Source organism: Pseudorca crassidens, chromosome 10, assembly GCF_039906515.1.
Source record: "Pseudorca crassidens isolate mPseCra1 chromosome 10, mPseCra1.hap1, whole genome shotgun sequence".
In the NCBI taxonomy this organism is placed as follows: Eukaryota; Metazoa; Chordata; class Mammalia; order Artiodactyla; family Delphinidae; genus Pseudorca; species Pseudorca crassidens.
Genome location: NC_090305.1, coordinates 95,647,370 through 95,670,098, shown reverse-complemented (window position 1 = coordinate 95,670,098; position 22,729 = coordinate 95,647,370). Strand labels below are relative to the sequence as shown.

General features: G+C 38.9%; 1 protein-coding gene across 4 annotated transcripts in view; it reads left to right on the top strand.

The window, feature by feature from the left end:
• The window catches only part of SUMF1 (sulfatase modifying factor 1), a 111,695-nt gene that overhangs the window by 31,619 nt on the left and 57,347 nt on the right, over positions 1 to 22,729 (top strand). For all 4 annotated transcript variants that reach the window (XM_067755264.1, XM_067755263.1, XM_067755261.1 and 1 more), the window contains one exon: positions 22,340 to 22,422. In XM_067755264.1, coding sequence (XP_067611365.1) covers positions 22,340 to 22,422 — 83 coding nt within the window. The remainder of the gene's footprint in view (positions 1 to 22,339; positions 22,423 to 22,729) is intronic.

Below are 22,729 nucleotides of genomic sequence, written 5' to 3'. Positions count from 1 at the left end.
AGTTTAGTATTTAGAGTTTATTATCATTCGTAGATTTATTTATTGATTTGGTTGCTCTCTTCCTCCTTTTATATATATATATATATTTTTTTTTTCTTTTTCTCTTTTTGTGAGTGTGTATGTGTATGCTTGTTTGTGTGATTTTGTCTGTATAGCTTTGCTTTTACCATTTGTCCTAGGGTTCTGTCTGTCCTTTTTTTTTTTTTTTAGTATAGTTTTTAGCTCTTGTTATAATTGGTGGATTTGTTTTTTGGTTTGGTTGCTATCTCCTTTCTTTTTTTTATTACGTTTAATTAAAAAATTTTTAATAATGATTTTTTATTGTTTATTTTAATAACTTTATTTTATTTTATTTTATTTCTTTCTTTTTTTTCTCCCTTTTCTTCTGAGCTGTATGACTGACAGGGTCTTGCTGCTCTGGCCGGGTGTCAGGCCTGTGCCTCTGAGGTGGGAGAGCCGAGATCAGGACATTGGTCCACCAGAGACCTCCCAGCTCCCCATAATATCAAGTGGCGAAAGCTCTCCCAGAGATCTTCATCTCAACGCTAAGACCCAGCTCCACTCAACAACCAGCAAGCTACAGTGCTGGACACCCTATGCCAAACAACTAGCAAGACAGGAACACAACACCACCCACTAGGAGAGAGGCTGCCTAAATTCATAATAAGGTCACAGACACCCCAAAACACACCACCCGACGTGGTCCTGCCCACCAGAAAGACAAGATCCAGCCTCATCCACCAGAACACAGGCACTAGTCCCCTCCACCAGGAAGCCTACACAACCCACTGAACCAACCTTAGCCACTGGGGGCAGACACCCAAAACAACAGGAATTACGAACCTGCAGCCTGCAAAAAGGAGACCTCAAACACAGTAAGTTAAGCAAAATGAGAAGACAGAGGAACAAACAGCAGATGAAGGAGAAAGATAAAAACCCACCAGACCAGACAAATGAAGAGGAAATAGGCAGTCTACCTGAAAAAGAATTCAGAATAATGTTAGTCAGGATGATCCATAATCTTGGTAGAATGGAGAAAATACAAGAAACTTTTAACAAGAACCTAGAAGAACTAAAGAGCAAACAAACAGTGATGAACAACACAATAAATGAAATTAAAAATTCCCTAGAAGGAATCAATAGCAGAATAACTGAGGTAGAAGAACAGATAAGTGACCTGGAAGATAAAATAGTGGAAATAACTACTGCAGAGCAGAATATAGAAAAATGAATGAAAAGAATTGAGGACAGTCATAGAGACCTCTGGGACAACATTAAACACACCAACAGTCAAATTATATTATAGGGGTCCCAGAAGAAGAAGAGAAAAAGAAAGGGATTGAGAAAATATTTGAAGAGATTATAGTTGAAAACTTCTCTAATATGGGAAAGGAAATAGTCAATCAAGTCCAGGAAGGGCATAGAGTCCCATACAGGATATTTTCAAGGAGAAACAAGTGAAGACACATATTAATCAAACTATAAAAATTAAATACAGGGGCTTCCCTGGTGGCACAATGGTTAAGAATCCGCCTGCCAATGCAGGGAAAATGGGTTCGAGCCCTGGTCTGGGAATATCCCACATGCCACGGAGCAACTAAGCCTGTGTGCCACAGCTACTGAGCCTGTGCTCTAGAGCCTGCAAGCCATAACTACTGAGCCCATGTACCACAATTACTTAAGCCTGCACACCTAGAGCCCGTGCTCCGCAACAAGAGAAGTCACCACAATGAGAAGCCTGCGCACCGCAACAAACAGTAGCTCCCGCTCGCCAGAACTAGAGAAAGCCTGTGCACAGCAACGAAGACCCAATGCAGGCAAAAATAAATAAATAAATAATAAAAAAATTAAATACAAAGAAAAAATATTAAGAGCAGCAGGGAAAAACAACAAATAACATACAAGGGAATCCCCATAAGGTTAACAGCTGATCTTTCAGCACAAACTCTGCAGGCCAGAAGGGAGTTGCAGGACATATTCAAAGTGATGAAAGGGAAAAACCTACAACCAAGATTACTCTACCCAGCAAGGATCTCATTCAGATTTGACAGAGAAATTAAAACCTTTACAGACAAGAAGAAACTAAGAGAATTTAGCACCACCAAACCAGCTTTACACCAAATGCCACAGGAACTTCTCTAGGCAGGAAACACAAGAGAAGGAAAAGACCTAGAACAAGAAATCCAAAACAATTAAGAAAATGGTAATAAGAACATGTATGTTGATAACTACCTTAAATGTAAATGGATTAAATGCTCCAACCAAAAGACATAGACTGCCTGAATGGATACAAAAACAAGACCCGTATACATGCTGTCTACAAGAGACCCACTTCAGACCTAGGGACACATACAGACTGAAAGTGAGGGGATAGAAAAAGGTATTCCATGCAAATGGAAATCAAAAGAAAGCTGGAGTAGCAATTCTCATATCAGACAAAAGAGACTTTAAAATAAAGACTATTACAAGAGACAAAGAAGGACACTACATAATGATCAAGGGATCAATCCAAGAAGAAGATATAACAATTGTAAATATTTATGAATCCAACATAGGAGCACCTCTACATAAGGGAAATGCTAACAGCTATAAAACGGGAAATCAACAGTAACACAATCATAGTGAAAGTGAACACCTCACTTTCACCAGTGGACAGATCATCTGAAATGAAAATATATAAGGAAACACAAGCTTTAAATGATACATTAAACAAGATGGACTTAATTGATTTTTATAGGATATTCCATCCAAAAACAACAGAATACACTTTCTTCTCAAGTGCTTATGGAACATTCTCCAGGATAAATCATATCTTGAGTCACAAATCTAGCCATGGTAAATTTAAGAAAATTGAAATCATATCAAGTATCTTTTCCAACCGCAACGTTGTGAGACTAGATATCAATTACAGGAAAAAAATCTGTACAAATACAAACACATGGAGGCTAAACAATACACTACTTAATAACCAACAGATCACTGAAGAAATCAAAGAGGAAATCCAAAAATACCTAGAAACAAATGACAATGAAAACACGACGACCCCAAACCTATGGGATGCAGCAAAAGCAGTTCTAAGAGGGAAGATTATAGCAATACAATCCTACCTCAAGAAACAAGAAACATCTCAAGTAAACAACCTAACCTTACACCTAAAGCAATTATAGAAAGAAGAACAAAAAACCCCAAAGTTAGCAGAAGGAAGGAAATCATAAAGATCAGATCAGAAATAAATGAAAAAGAAATGAAGTAAACGATAGCAAATATCAATAAAACTAAAAGCTGGTTCTTTGAGAAGATCAACAAAATTGAGAAACCATTAGCCAGACTCATCAAGAAAAAAAAGGAAGAGGACTCAAATCAATAGAATCAGAAATGAAAAAGGAGAAGTAACAACTGACACTGCAGAAATACAAAGGATCATGAGAGATCACTACAAGAAACTGTATGCCAATAAAATGGAGAACCTGAAAGAAATGGACAAATTCTTAGGGAGACCCCAAATAGCCAAAGCAATCTTGAGAAAGAAAAATGGAGCTAGAGGAATCAGGCTCCCAGACTTCAGAGTATACTACAAATCTACAGTAATCAAGACAGTATGGTACTGGCACAAAAACAGAAGTATAGATCAATGGAACAGGCTAGAAAGCCCAGAGATAAACCTACACACATATGGTCATCTTATTTTTGATGAAGGAGGCAAGAATATACAATGGAGAAAAGACAGTCTCTTCAATAAGTGGTGCTGGGAAAACTGGACAGCTACATGTAAAATAATGAAATTAGAACACTCCTTAACACCATACACAAAAATAAACTCCAAATGGATTAAAGACCTAAATGTACGGCCAGATACTATAAAACTCTTACAGGAAAACATAGGCAGAACACTGACATAAATCACAGTGAGATCCTTTGACCTAATGAAACTTAAAAGCTTTCTCACAGCAAGGGAAAACATAAACAAGAAGAAAAGACAACCGTCAGAATGGGAGAAGAAATTTGCAAATGAAGGATTAAATGACGAAGGAATAATCTCCAAAATTTACAAGCAGCTCATGCAGCTTAATATCAATAAAACAAACAACCCAATCCAGAAATGGGCAGAAGACCTAAATAGACATTTCTCCAAAGAAGATGTACAGATTGCCAACAAACACATGAAAGAATGCTGAACATCGGTAATCATTAGAGAAATGCAAATCAAAACTACAATGAGGTATCACCTCACTCCAGTCAGAATGGCCATCATCAAAAAATCTACAAACTATAAATGCTGGAGAGGATGTGGAGAAAAGAGAACCCTCTTGCACTGTTGGTGGGAATGTAAATTGATACAGTCACTATGCAGAACAGTTTGGAGGTTGTTTAAAAAACTAAAAATAGACGTACCATACGACCCAGCCGTCCCTCTATTGGACATATACCCTGAGAAAACCATAATTCAAAAAGAGTCATGTACCACAATGTTCATTGCAGCTTTATTTACAATAGCCATGACATGGAAGCAACCTAAGTGTCCATCAACAGATGAATGGATAAAGAAGATGTGGCACACATATACAATGGAATATTACTCAGCCATAAAAAGAAATGAAATTGAGTTATTTGTAGTGAGGTGCATGGACGTTGAGTCTGTCATACAGAGTGAAGTAAGTCAGAAAGAGAAAAGCAAATACCATATGCTAACACATATATATGGAATCTAAAAATAAAAGGTTCTGAAGAACCTATGGGCAGGACAGGAATAAAGACGCAGATGTAGAGAATGGACTTGAGGACATGGGGAGGGCAAAGGGTAAGCTGGGACGAAGTGAGAGAGTGGTATGGACATATATACACTGCCAAATGTAAAATAGATAGCTAGTGGGAAGCCGCTGCATAGCACAGGGAGATCAGCTCAGTGCTTTGTGACCACCTAGAGGGGTGGTATAGGGAGGTTGGGAGGGAGACTCAAGAGGGAGGAGATATGGGGATGTATGTATATGTATAGCTGATTCACTTTGTTATGAAGCAGAAACTCACACACCATTGTTAAGCAATTATACTCCAATAAGGATGTTAAAAAAAAAAACCTCCCCTTACTTAGAACTTAACCATAACCGTTACGTTAGCAGTTCAAAGATTTTGAGAAGTTCTGCAATTAAAAACTAGTATAAATTGATTAACTCGGTGCTTTCCTGGCTAGTTTGAATGCTTTGATTATGTTACTTTTTCTCCCCCCTGTACGTTCTAAAGTCATGTGGAAGACTTGGGAAACAGCCACTGGGAAATGCTTGGATAGTAGAACAGAGTTATAAATTGAATATCTGCGGCTGTAGGTTCTTTTCCTGGCTCTGTCACTACCTGCCACATTTCAAGGCTTATTTTTCCATCCTTAAAATGAGGGAATTTAAATACACGACCTCCCTGATCCTTCCCATCTTTAAAATCCTGCAGCACTATAATCCTGCGTCTGTTAACTATGCAGCCAGGCTGGGAAAGCATCTTATATGCCTTTTCTATATTCTGTCTTTTGTTTGACCTTTTTTCTCAGAAGCCTCAGAACTTGTAAGCCATGAAAAAAAAGTACAGAAACAATCAAATGGTATTCAGACTTTCTGTAATTTCCCTGTTTTATACATTGAAAAAATGTCTGTAGTTAAGCCAGTAGCAATATAAGGAACCTAAATGGAGCCTTCTTGTGAAGAGTTGTAATAAAAACCTCTCTCTGGGGTGCCATGATTTTTACATATACTCATCCCTCTTTCCAGAGGGAAACTAGCCACACCATGTATTAATATTGGTAGATTTTTAAAAATCCGTTGTTGATTTTTTTTAAAAAAACACGATTTTTAGCAAGAGCCACAGAAACACACTCTTAGCTACAGTGATGCCAGTTCTAGAAATTTGGGAAAAGCAAAAACTAAATGAACATGTTTGAAGATGTTCACTGTAGTGTTATCTATAATAGTAAAAAAAGCAACAAAGTTGAATATAACCTGAGTGGTTCAATGTTAGGAGATTGGTTGGTAAATTACAGTACATCAACATGAGAAAATATTGTGCATCCTCTAAAAATGTTTGTTGTGAAGTTCAGATAAAGCATAAGAAAATATTTTATAAAGTAAATGAAAACAATCAATACATATAAATTTGGAAAAAATATGTAAAAATGTGTATGCTTATTGATGAAACTGGAAGCTGAATATAAAAACAAAGTTTATAGAGAATGGTGAATATGTTATTTTAATTAAATTAATAAATAATTATTTAATATTGCTTACTTTTTTTTCAATGTAAATTAACTCTCAGCTCTGTTAGCAGAACAAACTTAGAAAATCTGAATAAAAAATGTATTCACTGTAGATAATTTAGAAAAGAAAAATGACACAAAAAAGACCATTAAATATCACCCATCATCTCACCACCCAGAAATAATCATTGCAGACATTTCAGTATATATACCAGTAATCTTTTCTTGGTGGGACGGGGGTGTGTCTGTGTGTGTCTCTTTCTAGACATATTTTTAAGCAGATTTGTACAGCCATACGTGCAACTGGCTTTTTTCACTTTAAATTGTGAACATTTATCCAAGTAGTTACGTTTTTTTCCTGCATATCATTTTTAGTTATTACGTTGTATTCCTTCATACAGATGCACAGTAAGGGACTCAGCCAGTCTCCCCTATGGGTATGCATGTGATGTAGCCTTTTGCTGAGTATTGTCAAATTGATTTCAAGATAGGTTATATCAATTTACTTGGTCACCTTGCCTAAAGAAGTAAAAAATTACTTAAAAAAAATAAAACGTTGTTTTGTCTTGTTTTTATGAATTTTTTAAAAAGCCCCAGATCCTGGACCTAGACAGCATTATGCTAAGTGAAATAAGTGAGAGAGAGACAAATACTGTATTTTATCACGTATATAGAATCCAGAAAGTAAAGCAAACAAATACATATAATGAAACAGAAACAGATTCACAGATACAGAGAACAATATAGTGCTTACCAGTGGGGAGAGGAAAGGGAGGAAAGGCAAGATACGGGTAGGGGAATAAGAGATACAAACTACTATGTGCAAAATAGGTAGGGAATGAGGATATGTTGTACAGCACAGGGAAATAGAGCTATTGTAATAACTTTAAGTGGAGTATATGTTGTACACCTGAAACGAATACAATATTATAAATCAACTATGCTTCAATAAAAAAATTGTAGTAAAAAGCTGCAAATCTACTTTTCCCATGTTTATGGAGTTCTCAACTGAGAATGAGTCAACTAGATCACTTTTAAAGGGTTTTTTGATGCTAAAGAACTCTTAGGCCGTTTTTCTTTTTTTTTATTTTTAAATTTAATTTAATTTATTTATTTATACAGCAGGTTCTTATTAGTCATCAATTTTATACACATCAGTGTATACATGTCAATCCCAATCACCCAATTCATCACACCACCACCACCACCACCACCACCCCCGCCGCTTTCCCTGCTTGGTGTCCATATGTTTCTCCTCTATATCTGTGTCTCTATTTCTGCCGTGCAAACTGGTTCATCTGTACCATTTTTCTAGGCTCCACATATATGTGTTCATATACGATATTTGTTTTTCTCTTTCTGACTTACTTCACTCTGTATGACAGTTTCTAGATCCATCCATGTCTCCACAAATGACCCAGTTTCATTCCTTTTTGTGGCTGAGTAATATTCCATTGTATATATGTACCACATCTTCTTTATCCATTCATCTGTCGATGGGCATTTAGGTTGCTTCCATAACCTGGCTATTGTAAATAGTGCTGCAATGAACATTGGGGTGCATGTGTCTTTTTGAATTGTGGTTTTCTCTGTGTATATGCCCAGTAGTGGGATTCACTACTGGGCATATACACAGAGCTGGATCATATGGTAATTCTATTTTTAGTTTTTAAAGGAACCTCCATACTGTTCTCCATAGTGGCTGTATCAGTTTACATTCCCACCAACAGTGCAAGAGGGTTCCCTTTTCTCCACACCCTCTCCAGCATTTGCTGTTTGTAGATTTTCTGTTGAGGCCCATTCTAGCTGGTGTGAAGTGATACCTCACTGTAAGTTTGATTTGCATTTCTCTAATAATTAGAGATGTTGAGCAGCTTTTCATGTGCTTCTTGGCCATCTGTATGTCTTCTTTGGAGAAATGTCTGTTTAGGTCTTCTGCCCATTTTTTGATTGGGTTGTTTGTTTTTTTAATGTTGGACTGCATGAGCTGTTTATATATTTTGGAGATTAATCCTTTGTCCGTTGAATCGTTTGCAGATATTTTCTCCCATTCTGAGGGTTGTCTTTTCATCTTGTTTATGGTTTCCTTTGCTGTGCAAAAGCTTTGAAGTTTCATTAGGTCCCATTTGTTTACTTTTGTTTTTATTTCCATTACTCTAGGAGGTGGATCAAAACAGATCTTTCTGTGATTTATGTCAAAGAGTGTTCTGCCTATGTTTTCCTCTAAGAATTTTATAGTTTCCAGTCTTACATTTATGTCTCTAATCCATTTTGAGTTTATTTTTGAGTATGGTGTTAGGGAGTGTCTAATTTCATTCTTTTACATGTAGCTGTCCAGTTTTCCCAGCACCACTTATTGAAGAGACTGTCTTTTCTCCATTTTATATCTTTGCCTCCTTTGTCATAGATTAGTTGACCATAGGTGCGTGGGTATATCTTTGGGCTTTCTATCTTGTTCCATTGATCTATGTTTCTGCTTTTGTGCCAGTACCATATTGTCTTGATTACTGTAGCTTTGTAGTATAGTCTGAAGACAGGGAGTCTGATTCCTCCAGCTCTGTTTTTTTCCCTCAGAACTGCTTTGGCTATTCGGGGTCCTTTGTGTCTCCATACAAATTTTAATATTTTTTGTTTCAGTTCCATAAAAAATGCCATTGGTAGTTTGTTAGGGATGCATTGAATCTGTAGATTGCTTTGGGTACTATAGTCATTTTCACAATATTGATTCTTCCAACCCAAGAACATGATATATCTCTGCATCTGTTGGTATCATCTTTAATTTCTTTCATCAGTGTCTTATAGATTTCTGCATACAGGTCTTTTGTGTCCCTAGGTAGCTTTATTCCTAGGTATTTTATTCTTTCTGTTGCAATGTTAAATGGGAGTGTTTCCTTAATTTCTCTTTCAGATATTTCATTAGTGTATAGGAATACAGGAGATTTCTATGCAATAATTTTGTATCCTTCAACTTTACCAAATTCATTGATTAGCTATAGTAGTTTTCTGGTGGCAACTTTAGGATTCTCTATGTATAGTATCATGTCATCTGCCAACAGTGACAGTTTTACCTCTTCTTTTCCAATTTGTATTCCTTTTATTTCTTTTACTTCTCTGATTGCCATGGCTAGGACTCCCAAAACTATGTTGAATAATAGTGGTGAGAGTGGACATCCTTGTCTTGTTCCTGATCTCATAGGAAGTGCTTTCAGTTTTTCACCATTGAGAATGATGTTTGCCGTGGGTTTGTCGTATATGGCCTTTATTATGTTGAGGTAGATTCCCTCTATGCCCACTTTCTGGAGAGTTTTTATCATAAATGGGTGTGGAATTTTGTCAAAAGCTTTTTTTGCATCTATTGAGATGACCATATGGTTTTTATTCTTCAATTTGTTAATATGGTGTATCACATTGATTGATTTGCGTATATTGAAGAATCCTTGCATCCCTGGGATAAATCCCACTTGATCATGATGTATGATCCTTTTAATGTGCTGTTGGATTCTGTTTGCTAGTATTTTGTTGAGGATTTTTGCATCTATATTCATGAGTGATATTGGTCTGTAATTTTCTTTTTTTGTAGTATCTTTGTGTGGTTTTGGTATCAGGGTGATGGTGGCCTCATAGAATGAGTTTGGGAGTGTTCCTTCCTCTGCAATTTTTTGGAAGAGTTTGAGAAGGGTGAGTGTTAGCTCTTCTCTAAAGGTTTGGTAGAATTCGCCTGTGAAGCCATCTGGTCCTGGACTTTAGTTTGCTGGAAGACTTTTAATCACAGTTTCAATTTCATTACTTGTGATTGGTCTGTTCATATTTTCTATTTCTTCCTGGTTCAGTCTTGAAAGGTTATACCTTTCTAAGAATTTGTCCATTTCTTCCAGATTGTCCATTTTATTGGCATAGAGTTGCTTGTAGTAGTCTCTTAGGATGCTTTGTATTTCTGCGGTGTCTGTTGTAACTTCTTTTTCATTTCTAATTTTACTGATTTGAGTCCTCTCCCTCTTTTTCTTCATGAGTCTGGCTAATGATTTATCAATTTTGTTTATCTCCTCAAAGAACCAGCTTTTAGTTTTATTGATCTTTGCTATTGTATTCTTTGTTTCTATTTCATTTATTTTTGCTCTGATCTTTATGATTTCTTTCCTTCTGCTAACGTTGGGTTTTGTTTGTTCTTTTTTCTCTAGTTCCTTTAGGTGTAAGGTTACATGGTTTATTTGAGATGTTTCTTGTTTCTTGAGGTAGGTTTGTCTAGCTCTAACCTTCCCTCTTAGAACTGCTTTTGCTGCATCCCATAGGTTTTGGATCACCGTGTTTTCATTGTCATTTGTTTCTCTGTATTTTTTGATTTCCTCTTTGATTTCTTCAGTGATCTCTTGGTTATTTAGTAACGTATTATTTAGCCTCCATGCGTTTGTGGTTTTTACGTTTATTTGCCTGTAATTCATTTCTAATCTCATAGCGTTGTGGTCAGACAAGATGCTGGATATGATTTCAATTTTCTTAAATTTACTGAGGCTTGATTTGTGACCCAAGATGTGATCTGTCCTGTGGAATGTTCCGTGTGCACTTGAGAAGAAAGTGTAATCTGCTGTTTTTGGATGGAATATCCTATAAATATGAATTAAATCTATGTGGTCCATTGTGTCATTTAAAGCTTCTGTTTCCTTATTTATTTTCATTTTGTATGATCTATCCATTCGTGTAAGTGAGGTGTTAAAGTCCCCCACTATTATTGTGTTACTGCCGATTTCCTCTTTTATACGTGTTAGCATTTGCCTTATGTATTCAGCTTCTCTTATGTTGGGTGCATATATATTTATAAGTGTTATATCTTCTTCTTGGATTGACCCCCTGATCATTTTGTAGTATTCTTTCTTGTCTCTTGTAACATTCTTTATTTTAAAGTCTATTTTATCTGATATGAGTATTGCTACTTGAGCTTTCTTTTGATTTCCATTTGCATGGAATATCTTTTTCCATCCCCTCACTTGCAGTCTGAATGTGTCCCTAGGTCTGAAGTGGGTCTCTTGTAGACAGCATATATATGGGTCTTGTTTTTGTATCCATTCAGCAAGCCTGTGTCTTTTGGTTGGAGCATTTAATCCATTTACGTTTAAGGTAATTATCGATTTGTATGTTCCTATTACCATTTTCTTAATTGTTTTGGATTTGTTTTTGTAGGTCGTTTTCTTCTCTTGTGTTTCCCACTTAGAGAAGTTCCTTTAGCATTTGTTGTAGAGCTGGTTTGGTGGTGCTGAATTCTCTTAGCGTTTGCTTGTCTGTAACGCTTTTGATTTCTCCATCGAATCTGAATGAGATCCTTGCTGGGTAGAGTAATCTTCGTTGTAGTTTCTTCCATTTCATCACTTTAACTATATCATGCCTCGCCCTTCTGGCTTGTAGAATTTTTGCTGAGAAATCAGCTGTTAACCTTATGGGCGTGCCCTTTTATGTTATTTGTTGTTTTTCCTTTGCTGCTTTCAATAATTTTTCTTTGTCTTTAGTTTTTGCCAGTTTGATTACTATGTGTCTCAGTGTGTTTCTCCTTGGTTTATCCTGTATGGGACTCTCTGCACTTCCTGGTCTTGGGTGGCTATTTCCTCTCCCATGTTACGGAAGTTTTCGACTATAATCTCTTCAAATATTTTCTTGCGTCCTTTCTCTCTCTCTTCTCCTTTTGGGACCCCTATGATGTGAATGTTGTTGCGTTTAATGTTGTCCCAGAGGTCTCTTAGGCTGTCTTCATTTCTTTTCATTCTTTTTTCTTTATTCTATTCCACAGCACTGATTTCCACCATTCTGTCTTCCAGGTCACTTATCTGTTCTTCTGCCTCAGTTGTTCTGCTATTGAACCCTTCTAGTGTAGTTTTCATTTCAGTTACTGTATCGTTCATCTCTGTTTGTTTGTTCTTTAATTCTTGTATTCCTTTGTAAAACATTTTTTGCGTCTTCTCGATCTTTGCCTCTATTGTTTTTCCAAGGTCCTGGATCATCTTTACTATCATTATTCTGAATTATTTTTCTGGAAGGTTGCCTATCTCCACTTCATTTAGTTGTTTTTCTGGGGTTTTATATTGTTCCTTCATCTGGTACGTATCCCTCTGCTTTTTCTTGTTGTCTATCTTTCTGTGAATGTGGTTGTTGTTCCACAGGCTGCAGGATTGTATTTTTTCTTTCTTCTGCTGTCTGCCTGCTCCCTTAGGCTATTTTTTACGCATTGTCTATAATGAGTGAGTCTATAGGATTTCTGCTACTCTCTTAAGGAAACGTAATGAATGTTTAGAGTATACCGATTGGTGTCATGGAATGCAGTGTATTCTAGCATGAGGAATTTCACTACAAACTGAAGCAAAAAGTATTGAGACATTTCAGATCTGCCTTAAATTTCTTAAATATTTGTACTCTGTTTGAAAAAGCATGGATTTTTCACTCTAATGTGTTCTATTAAGTAGTCGAGGTACCTGCTTTAGGATTTAATTTGAAATAAGCTGTCAGACTTGAGTACCTATCTATTTTCATGATGAATTTGTTTTTAGTCTTTATTTAAGCCTAGTTCTCAATTTTCTACATTTGTGTTAGGTGTTGAAGAAAGAGATTTTTACTCATTGTGTGCCTTCTATTCCATTTTATTCCTTTAGTTGCATTTGATTCTCATCCAGTTTTATTTATACTTCATGAATTTGAACAGATCTGTGATTTCTCATTGTTTCCTGGTGCCAGTTGAAAAATTCTCCCAGGCTCTTTTTATGGGGTAACTGTCATGTTTATACTGCGTTTCAAGAAATGTCCATCTTTTTAATTCTCTTGTCTAAATGCATTCAATTTTTAAAAGAACAGTTGTAAAGTCGTGAACTTGACATCTTTACACTTGAATGTGCATAATTACACAGTGCTCTTTTTCCTGTGCTGACTTCAATCTAGGCTGTGTGTGTATGAGAAGCATAATTTACCACTTGGCAAGAATAAAGGCACCTTTGCTGTCTTCCCCTTTTCTTTTCTTTAAGCTGTTACTACATGTATGGTTATGTCCCTAGGGAGAGGTGGGAAAAGATGTCTTTGCTCTCTGAAGTCCATTTCTCAAGGGGATATCAATACGCACAAGGATCCTATTTACATTGTAATTGGTTTCTGGCTGTCTGGTACAGCTGTTTCAACTTAAACCCAAGACAGTCACTATGGAGATGGTTGACTTGAAATAGGTCAAGTTAAGTCCTTTTCTCCCTGGATATGAGGGAGTGCTGTAACTCAGCTAGAAATGTCTCAGTTGAACAGAATATATGTAGATGGGCAACCACATTCCCCACCCCCCCAACACCCAAATTTCTCTTTTTAGGCTGAGGCTTGTCACATATGCTAGTCCGATCATGTTGCTGCTGTGAATCTGGAAACAACACACCTGAAGACTATTTCTGTTAAAGAAAAGGAATGAGAGATGTCATAATTTGCAACGTAACCTTGAATTAACTGGCTCATATGACTCTCAAAAGGTGCTTATTTCATAAGTTCCTAGACATAGTAGAATAGCATTTATTTTCAAGACATGACCAGGCGTTCAAGAACAGTTTTTAAAAACATGGAGTTGAGGGGGACCTTCAAGATGGCAGAGGAGTAAGACGTGGAGATCACCTTCCTCCCCACAAATATATCAGAGATACATCTACATGTGGAACAACTCCTACAGAACATCTACTGAACGCTGGCAGAAGACCTCAGACCTCCCAAAAGGCAAGAAACTCCCCACGTGTCTGGGGAGGGCAAAAGAAAAATGAAAAAACAGACAAAAAACAGGGACAGGACCTGCACCTCTGGGAGGGAGCTGTAAAGGAGGAAAAGCTTCCACACACTAGGAAGCCCCTTAACTGGTGGAGACGGGGGGTGGTGGGGTGGGGAGCTTCAGAGCCACGGAGGATAGTGCAGCAACAGGGGTGCAGAGGGCAAAGCGGAGAGATTCCCGCACAAAGGATCGGTGCCAACCAGCACTCACCAGACCGAGAGGCTTGTCTGCTTACCCACTGGGGCAGGTGGGGGCTGGGAGCTGAGGCTCATGCTTTGGAGGTCAAATCCCAGGGAGAGGACTGGGGTTGGCTGCATGAACACAGCCTGCAGGGGGCTAGTGCACCACAGCTAGCCGGGAGGGAGTCCGGGAAAAAGTCTGGAGCTGCTGAAGAGGCAAGAGACAGTTGTTTCCAGGTGCGTGAGAAGAGGGGATTCAGAGCACCACCTAAAGGAGCTCTGGAGACGGGCACGAGCCACAGCTATCAGCATGGACCCCAGAGACGGGCATGAAGTGCTAAGGCTGCTGTTGCAGCCAGCAAGCCTGTGTGCAAGCACAGGTTACTATCCACACCTCTCCTCCCGGGAGCCTGTGCAGCACACCACTGCCAGGGTCCCGGGATCCAGGGACAACTTCCCTGGGAGAACACACAGCATACCTCAGGCTGTTGCAACATTATGGCAGTCTCTGCTGCCGCAGGCTTGCCCCACATTCCATACCCCTCGCTCACCCTGGTCTGAGTGAGCCAGAGCCCCCTAATCAGCTGCTCCTTTAACCCCGACCTGTCTGGGCAAAGAACAGACGCCCTCAGGTGACCTACATGCAGAGTTGAGGCCAAATCCAAAGCTGAACCCCAGGAGCTGTGCGAACAAAGAAGAGAAAGGGAAATCTCTCCCAGCAGCCTCAGGAGCAGCAGATTAAATCTCCACAATCAACTTGATGTACCCTACATCTGTGGAATATGTGAATAGACAACAAATCATCCCAACTTGCGGTGGTGGACTTTGGGAGCAACTGTGGACTTGTGGTTTGCTTTCTGCATCTAATTTGTTCCTGGTTTTATGTTTGTCTTAGTTTAGTATTTAGAGTTTATTATCATTGGTAGATTTGTTTATTGATTTGGTAGGTCTCTTATTTTTATATATACATATATATATATTTTTTTTCCTTTTTCTCTTTTTGTGAGTGTGTATGTCTATGCTTATTTGTGTGATTTTGTCTGTGTAGCTTTTCTTTTACCATTTTTCCTAGCGTTCTGTCTGTCCTTTTTCTTTTTTTTTTTTCTAAGTATAGTTTTTAGCACTTGTTATTGGTGGATTTGTTTTTTGGTTTGGTTGCTCTCTTCTTTCTTTCTTGTGTTCTTTTTTTTATTACTTTTTAATTTTTAATAATTTAAAAAATTTTAATTTTAATAACTTTACTTTATTTTTCTTTCTTTTTTTCTCCCTTTTCTTCTAAGCCATTTGGCTGACAGGAGCTTGGTGCTCTGGCCAGGTGTCAGGCCTGTGCCTCTGAGGTAGGAGAGCCGAGTTCAGGACACTGGTCTACCAGAGACCTCCCAGCTCCATGTAATATCAAACAGCAAAAGCTCTCCCAGAGATCTCCATCTCATGGCTAAGACCCAGCTCCCCTCAATAACCAGCAAGCTACAGTGCTGGACACCATCTGCCAAACAACTAGCAAGACAGGAACACAACCCCACCCGTTAGCAGAGAGGCTGCCTAAAATCATAATAAGGTCACAGACACCCCAAAACACACCACTGAACGTTGTACTGTCCAACAGAAAGACAAGATCCAGCCTCATCCACCAGAACACAGGCACTAGTCCCCTCCACCAGGAAGCCTACACAGCCCACTGAACCAACGTTAGCCACTGGGGGCGGACATAAAAAACAATGGGAACTATGAACCTGCAGCCTGCGAAAAGGAGACCCCAAACACAGTAAGTTAAGCAAAATGAGAAGACAGAGGAACACACAGCAGATGAAGGAGCAAGATAAAAACCCACCAGACCTAACAAATGAAGAGGAAATAGGCAGTCTACCTGAAAAAGAATTCAGAGTAATGATAGTAAAGATGATCCAAAATATTGGAAATAGAATGGAGAAAATACAAGAAATGTTTAATGACAATGTAGAAGAACTAAAGAGCAAACAAACAATGATGAACAACACAATAAATGAAATTAAAACTTCTCTAGAAGGAATCAGTAGCAGAATAACTGAGGGCGAAGAACGGATAAGTGACCTGGAAGATAAAATAATGGAAATAACTACTGCAGAGCAAAATAAAGAAAAAAGAATGAAAAGAAGTGAGGACAGTCTCAGAGACCTCTGGGACAACATTAAATGCACCAACATTCAAATTATAGGGGTCCCAGAAGAAGAAGAGAAAAAGAAAGGGACTGAGAAAATATTTGAAGAGATTATAGTTGAAAAGTTCCCTAATATGGGAAAGGAAGCAGTCAATCAAGTCCAGGACGTGCAGAGAGTCCCATGCAGGGTAAATCCAAGGAGAAACACGCCAAGACACATATTAGTCAAACTATCAAACATTAAATACAAAGAAAAAATATTAAAAGCAGCAGGGAAAAACAACAAATAACATGCAAGAGAATCCCCATAATATTAACAGCTGATCTTTCAGCAGAAACTCTGCAAGCCAGAAGGGAGTGGCAGGACATATTTAAAGTGATGAAAGGGAAAAACCTACAACCAAGATTACTCTACCCAGCAAGGATCTCATTCAGATTCGACGGAGAAATTGAAACCTTTACAGACAAGCAGAAGCTAAGAGAATTCAGCACCACCAAACCAGCTTTACAACAAATGCTAAAGGAACTACTCTAGGCAGGAAACACAAGAGAAGGAAGAAGACCTACAATAACAAACTGAAAACAATTAAGAAAATGGTAATAGGAACACACATGTCAATAACTACCTTAAATGTAAATGGATTAAATGCTCCAACCAAAAGACATAGACTGGCTGAAGGGATACAAAAACAAGACCCATATATATGCTGTCTACAAGAGACCCACTTCAGACCTAGGGACACATTCACACTGCAAGTGAGGGGATGGAAAAAGATATTCCATGCAAATGGAAATCAAAAGAAAGCTGGAGTAGCAATTCTCATATCAGACAAAATACACTTTAAATTAAAGACTATTACAAGAGACAAAAAAGGACACTATATAATGATCAAGGGATCAATCCAAGAAGAAGATATAACAGCTGTAAATATTTATGCATCCAACATAGGAGCACCTCAATACATAAGGCAAATACTAACAGCCATAAAAGGGGAAATCAAAAGTAATACAATCATAATACTGGGGGACTTTAACACCCCACTTTCACCAATGGACAGCTCATCCAAAATGAACATCAATAAGGAAACACAAGCTTTAAATGATACATTAAACAAGATGGACTTAATTGATATTTATAGGACATTCCATCCAAAAACAACAGAACACACTTTCTTCTCAAGTGTTCATGGAACATGCTCCAGGATAGGTCATATCTTGGGTCACAAATTAAGCCCTGGTAAATTTAAGAAAATTGAAGTTATATCAAGTATCTTTTCCGTCCACAACACTATGAAACTAGATATCAATTACAGGAAAAAAATCTGTACAAAACACAAACACATGGAGGCTAAACAATACACTACTTAATAACCAAGATATCACTGAAGAAATCAAAGAGGAAATCGGACAATACCTAGAAACAAATGACAATGGAAACACGATGGCCCAAAACCTATGGGATGCAGCAAAGGCAGTTCTAAGAGGGAAGTTTATAGCAATACAATCCTACCTGCTTTTGCACAGCAAAGGAAAACGTAAACAAGGAGAAACGGCAACCCTCAGAATGGGAGAAAATATTTGCAAATGAAGCAACTGACAGAGGATTAATGTCCGAAATTTACAAGCAGCTCATGTAGCTCCATATCAAAAAAACAAACAACCCAATCCAAAAATGGGCAGAAGACCTAAATAGACATTTCTCCAAAGAAGATGTACAGATTGCCAACAAACACATGAAAGGATGCTCAACATCACTAATCATTAGAGAAATGCAAACCAAAACTACAATGAGATATCACGTCACACTGGTCAGAATGGCCATCATCAAAAAATCTAGAAACAATAAATGCCGGAGAGGGTGTGGAGAAAAGGGAACCGTCTTGCACTGTTGGTGGGAATGTAAATTGATACAGCCACTGTGGAGAACAGTATGGAGGTTCCTTAAAAAACTAAAAATAGAACTACCATATGACCCACCAATCCCACTACTGGGCATATACCCTCAGAAAACCATAATTCAAAAAGAGTCATGTACCACAGTGTTCATTGCAGCTCTATTTACAATAGCCAGGATATGTAAGCAATCTAAGTGTCCATCAACAGATGAATGGATAAAGAAGATGTGGCCCATATATACAATGGAATATTACTCAGCCATAAAAAGAAACGAAATTGAGTTATTTGTAGTGAGGTGGATGGACGTTGAGTCTGTCATACAGAGTGAAGTAAGTCAGAAAGAGAAAAACAAATACCTTATGCTAACACGTGTATTTGGAATCTAAAAAAGAAAATGGTTCTGAAGAACCTATGGGCAGGACAGGAATAAAGACGCAAATGTAGAGAATGAACTTGAGGACAGGGGGAGGGGGAAGGGTAAGCTGGGACGAAGTGAGAGAGTGGCATGGACATTATACACTACCAAATGTAAAATAGATGGCTAGTGGGAAGTAGCCACATAGCACTGGGAGATCAGCTTGGTGCTTTGTGACCTCCTAGTGGTGGGATAGGGAGGGTGGGAGGGAGACTCAAGAGGGAGGAGATATTGGGATATATGTTTATGTATAGCTGATTCACTTTGTTATAAAGCAGAAACTAACACACCATTGTAAAGCAATTATACTCAAAGATGCTAATAAATAAATAAATAAATAAATAAAAACATGGAGTTAACAGTGATATTTGGAAGAAGGCACCTGGTGACACTTGATGGGATTTGCCATTAGTTTGGCCAGAAAGCATGGCTTTCCCAGGAAAACTTGGCTATGTTCTGTTGTGGGTGACTTTGATTACTTACCTTTCCTTCTTCATGTGTCCTATGTGGAAATGGTTCCTGACTCTGCATCTGACCATTACAATGGGGACTTACAGTCTTTCTGACAGGTGGCGATGCCGTTAGGTTCCCTTATAGGACCCGTAGCTTTGTCTTGTTTGGGGCATGGTGAATATGGGTACAGTTTTGGTTGTCATAGTTGGGTTGCGGGTAGGATGTTACTGGCATCTAGTGGGGAGGGGTCTGCGATGCGGCTGAGCATCCTACAACGCACGGGACAGCACCCCTCCAACAAGGAATTATGTGGCCTAATAAGTCAGTAGTGCTGCGGTGGTCTGTTTTCGATGGGTTGCTAAGAAATGTGAAAGATTTCATTCAAGAGTGATAGTGGGAGAAATGAAAAGCAGATATCTAGAAGGAGAGGCAAGTTTGTGTATATGACAGGGAGGAAGTTGAGTAGGAGCTATAGAAGTGATGTTTGTAAGGTGGTACCCGGACCCACCAATTTGAGTTTTGTAGATATTTTTGGAAGAAAATAAAATGCCTAGGTTCACACTTTGTATCCTGCTTTGTGTAGTTAACCATGTAAGATAAATATGTGCAATAAATAATTGAAAAACTCTCAATATACCGACTGTCTTAAGTCATACTCAGAGGATTCTGGGAGTTGAAGATCCCCTTTAGGAATTAGGCTTAGCTCCAGGCAGATAGTAGGTGCTCAGTAAATATATGCAACCAGAGTGAGTTAAGGGGAAGAGGAGAGGGAAAGGGAATGGACTCAGAGGCCACTGGAGCAGCTGCCCTGGGTCTACCGCACACAAGCCAACTCCATGGAAGTTCCCTGTTGAAGAAGGTTGGGAACCGTGGAGGACTTCTGCCATTAAGGCTTGTGTTCAGCTGTCTTTACTAAAGCTGTGCCTGTGTCTACCCTGGGATCCAGCAGTTCCACTCCACAGTATGCAATCAGCAGAAATGCTTATGCATATTTACTAAGTCATGAGCTTTCAAGAATGTTCACAGAAGTAGTACCAGTCATAGTAGCCAAACTGGAAGCTACCCAAATGCCCATCAGTAATAGAATAGATAAATAAATCTATTTTAAAAATTGCTAATGGACTTGAGGACATGGGGAGGGGAAAGGGTAAGCTGGGATGAAGTGAGAGAGTGGCATGGACATATATACACTACCAAATGTAAAACTGATAGCTAGTGGGAAGCAGCCGCATAGCACAGGGAGAGCCGCTCGGTGCTTTGTGTCCACCTAGAGGGGTGGGATAGGGAGGGTGGGAGGGAGACGCAAGGGGGAGGAGATATGGGGATATATGTATATGTATAGCTGATTCACTTTGTTATACAGCAGAAACTAACACACCATTGTGTTAGCAATTATACTCCAATAAAGATGTTAAAAAAATTGCTAATGATGAAATATTTCAAAGCACAATAGGGTATAAGAAAAATAGGCATTCTAGTTCCTACCACCCAGATTTAACAAAGGTTAACATTTTTCCTGTTTGTTTTTTTTTTCTTCTTCTCTTTTTTTAAAATTTTTTATTTTTTATTTGAGAAATAGAACCTTCTGGTGGCCTTAGTGTTGGGGGTAGGGTAGAGGTGGGTGAGTGATGTAAAGATACTGGAATGTAAGAGTGGGATGACCTGGGCTTTCTCTGCAGGTCTTCCCTTGACATGGAATGAGTTACCTGTCACTGGCACCTAAACATCAAGCAGAGTAGTCAGCGAGAACATCTCCCCATTAAAGATTCCGCAGTACTACAGAAGGAATAGGAAGAAGCCATGCCGTTCACCTCTCCTGCTCTCTGAAAAATAAAACACTTTGCAGTAGTGTCCTTTAAGGACACAATGCCTCTTTCGTTGAAATATAAAAGAATTTGGCTTTTTCCATCAAATTGTGATTGGAATACCATGAATGTTTTGATTGCGCTGATGTGAAAAAAGAACAAGACAGGGTTTGGTGTTTTCAGTGATTGCTGTAATTGTTAGCAGGAACACATTCCCCCTTCTCTTCCACTCAGGCTGGCTCATCAGGACGCAGAGGATTGAGAGTAACATTGTCATGGGGATAACCTTGAGTCTGCTCTGGTTTATATTAGAAGAAACATTTGCAAACTTCTTTACTTAGTATTAGCATCATTGATGATGGTAATTTTTTTGTAACTCTCTTCCTGTCATGAGGCCCCTAGTTGAGACTGGTTCCCTTTACTGAGTGCTTGCTAAGTGCTAGGCATAGTCCTAAGCCCTGTGTGTATGTTCTGTTTCCTCCTTGTAATAACCCCTGAGGTAGGCATTGTTACTGTCTTCACCTACAAATGAGAAAACAGGTGTGGGGAGGTTGATTAGGTTACCAGGGGTCACCGTAGGAGTGGCAGAGCCATGAGTCACATCTCATTTTGCCTGACTCCAAAGCCACGTTCTCAATCAATCACTAAATGAGGGCCACTTGATTTTGGTATTTGGGTTAACAGAACTGTAAAGTAGGAGGTAAGGTTCTGGGAACAGGATCTGGGCTGACCACTTCCCAGTCCTATCTAATGCAGCCTCCTTTGAGTCTGAGGTAGGTGAGGCAGGCGGGCCTGCTCCCATTTCACAGATGAGGACTCTGGGGCCAGGCAAGCAGTGAACTTGCCCAGAGCCATACAACTATTGTTGGGCTGGAGATTAACCAGGGTCTTTTGAAAACACACTCCAGCTCTTTATGCTATGCTTCAGCTTGGTCTCTGGCTACCTCGGTTGACCTTCAGCCCGGCACTTAACTATAAGATTGATGCTGTTTCACCATCTTTTAAATAGGAGGAGTACTACCTGTCTCACTTGTTAGAGATTATAGAGGCTGAGCTAGCAGTGTGTCTTTTAAAATTCTTGGAGACACACACCATTTAGATACGTATTTATTTAATCACTGTGGTGCTTTATGATGGGAGATAATGCTTTTGTTTTTTTTGGCCACAGCGTGTGGCTTGCTGGATCTTAGTTCCCCAACCAGGGACTGAACCTGGACCACAGCAGTGAAACATCGAGTCCTAACCAGTGGACCGCCAGAGAATTCCCGAGATAATGCTTATTTGTTAGCTTTAGTTACATATAAATCTTTATTTTTGATATTCTGGTAAAGTTATTTGGTAAGTCAACTGGAAGTTGAAGACCTTAAGAGAGATATTTTTCTGCAGAGACTGAGTCAGTGTTTTTCTAGAGGCATCATAGCTAACCTCAGCTTATTCTGGGTTGCTTTGAGGTGGCAGCTGCTCCCTGGTGGTTACCTGTTAAAGGCGCTAACTGGAGACACCCAGAAGGGCCCGACTCTACTGTCCTGCACAGGTGAGGCTGGTGGGTCTTTCCCCAGATGACATGTTTCATTCCAAAATAGGTTCCTATGCTGTTGAAAAGAAACTCAGTGGCCGTCTTGTATAAAAGAGTGAGTATGAAAAACTCTACTGACTTGGTCGGTAGGAAAATAGGATGGCAGGAAATACTGTATGTACAGACCCAAACATAGCACCTAGCTCACAGAGAGCTCTTAATAAGTGGCCTTCCTCCTCCCTCATTTGGCCTGTCAGAGGGTTCCCTCTTGGAGATTTTTTCCCCCTTTGACAGGCCTATTACAAATCTCATGACATGTTTAACC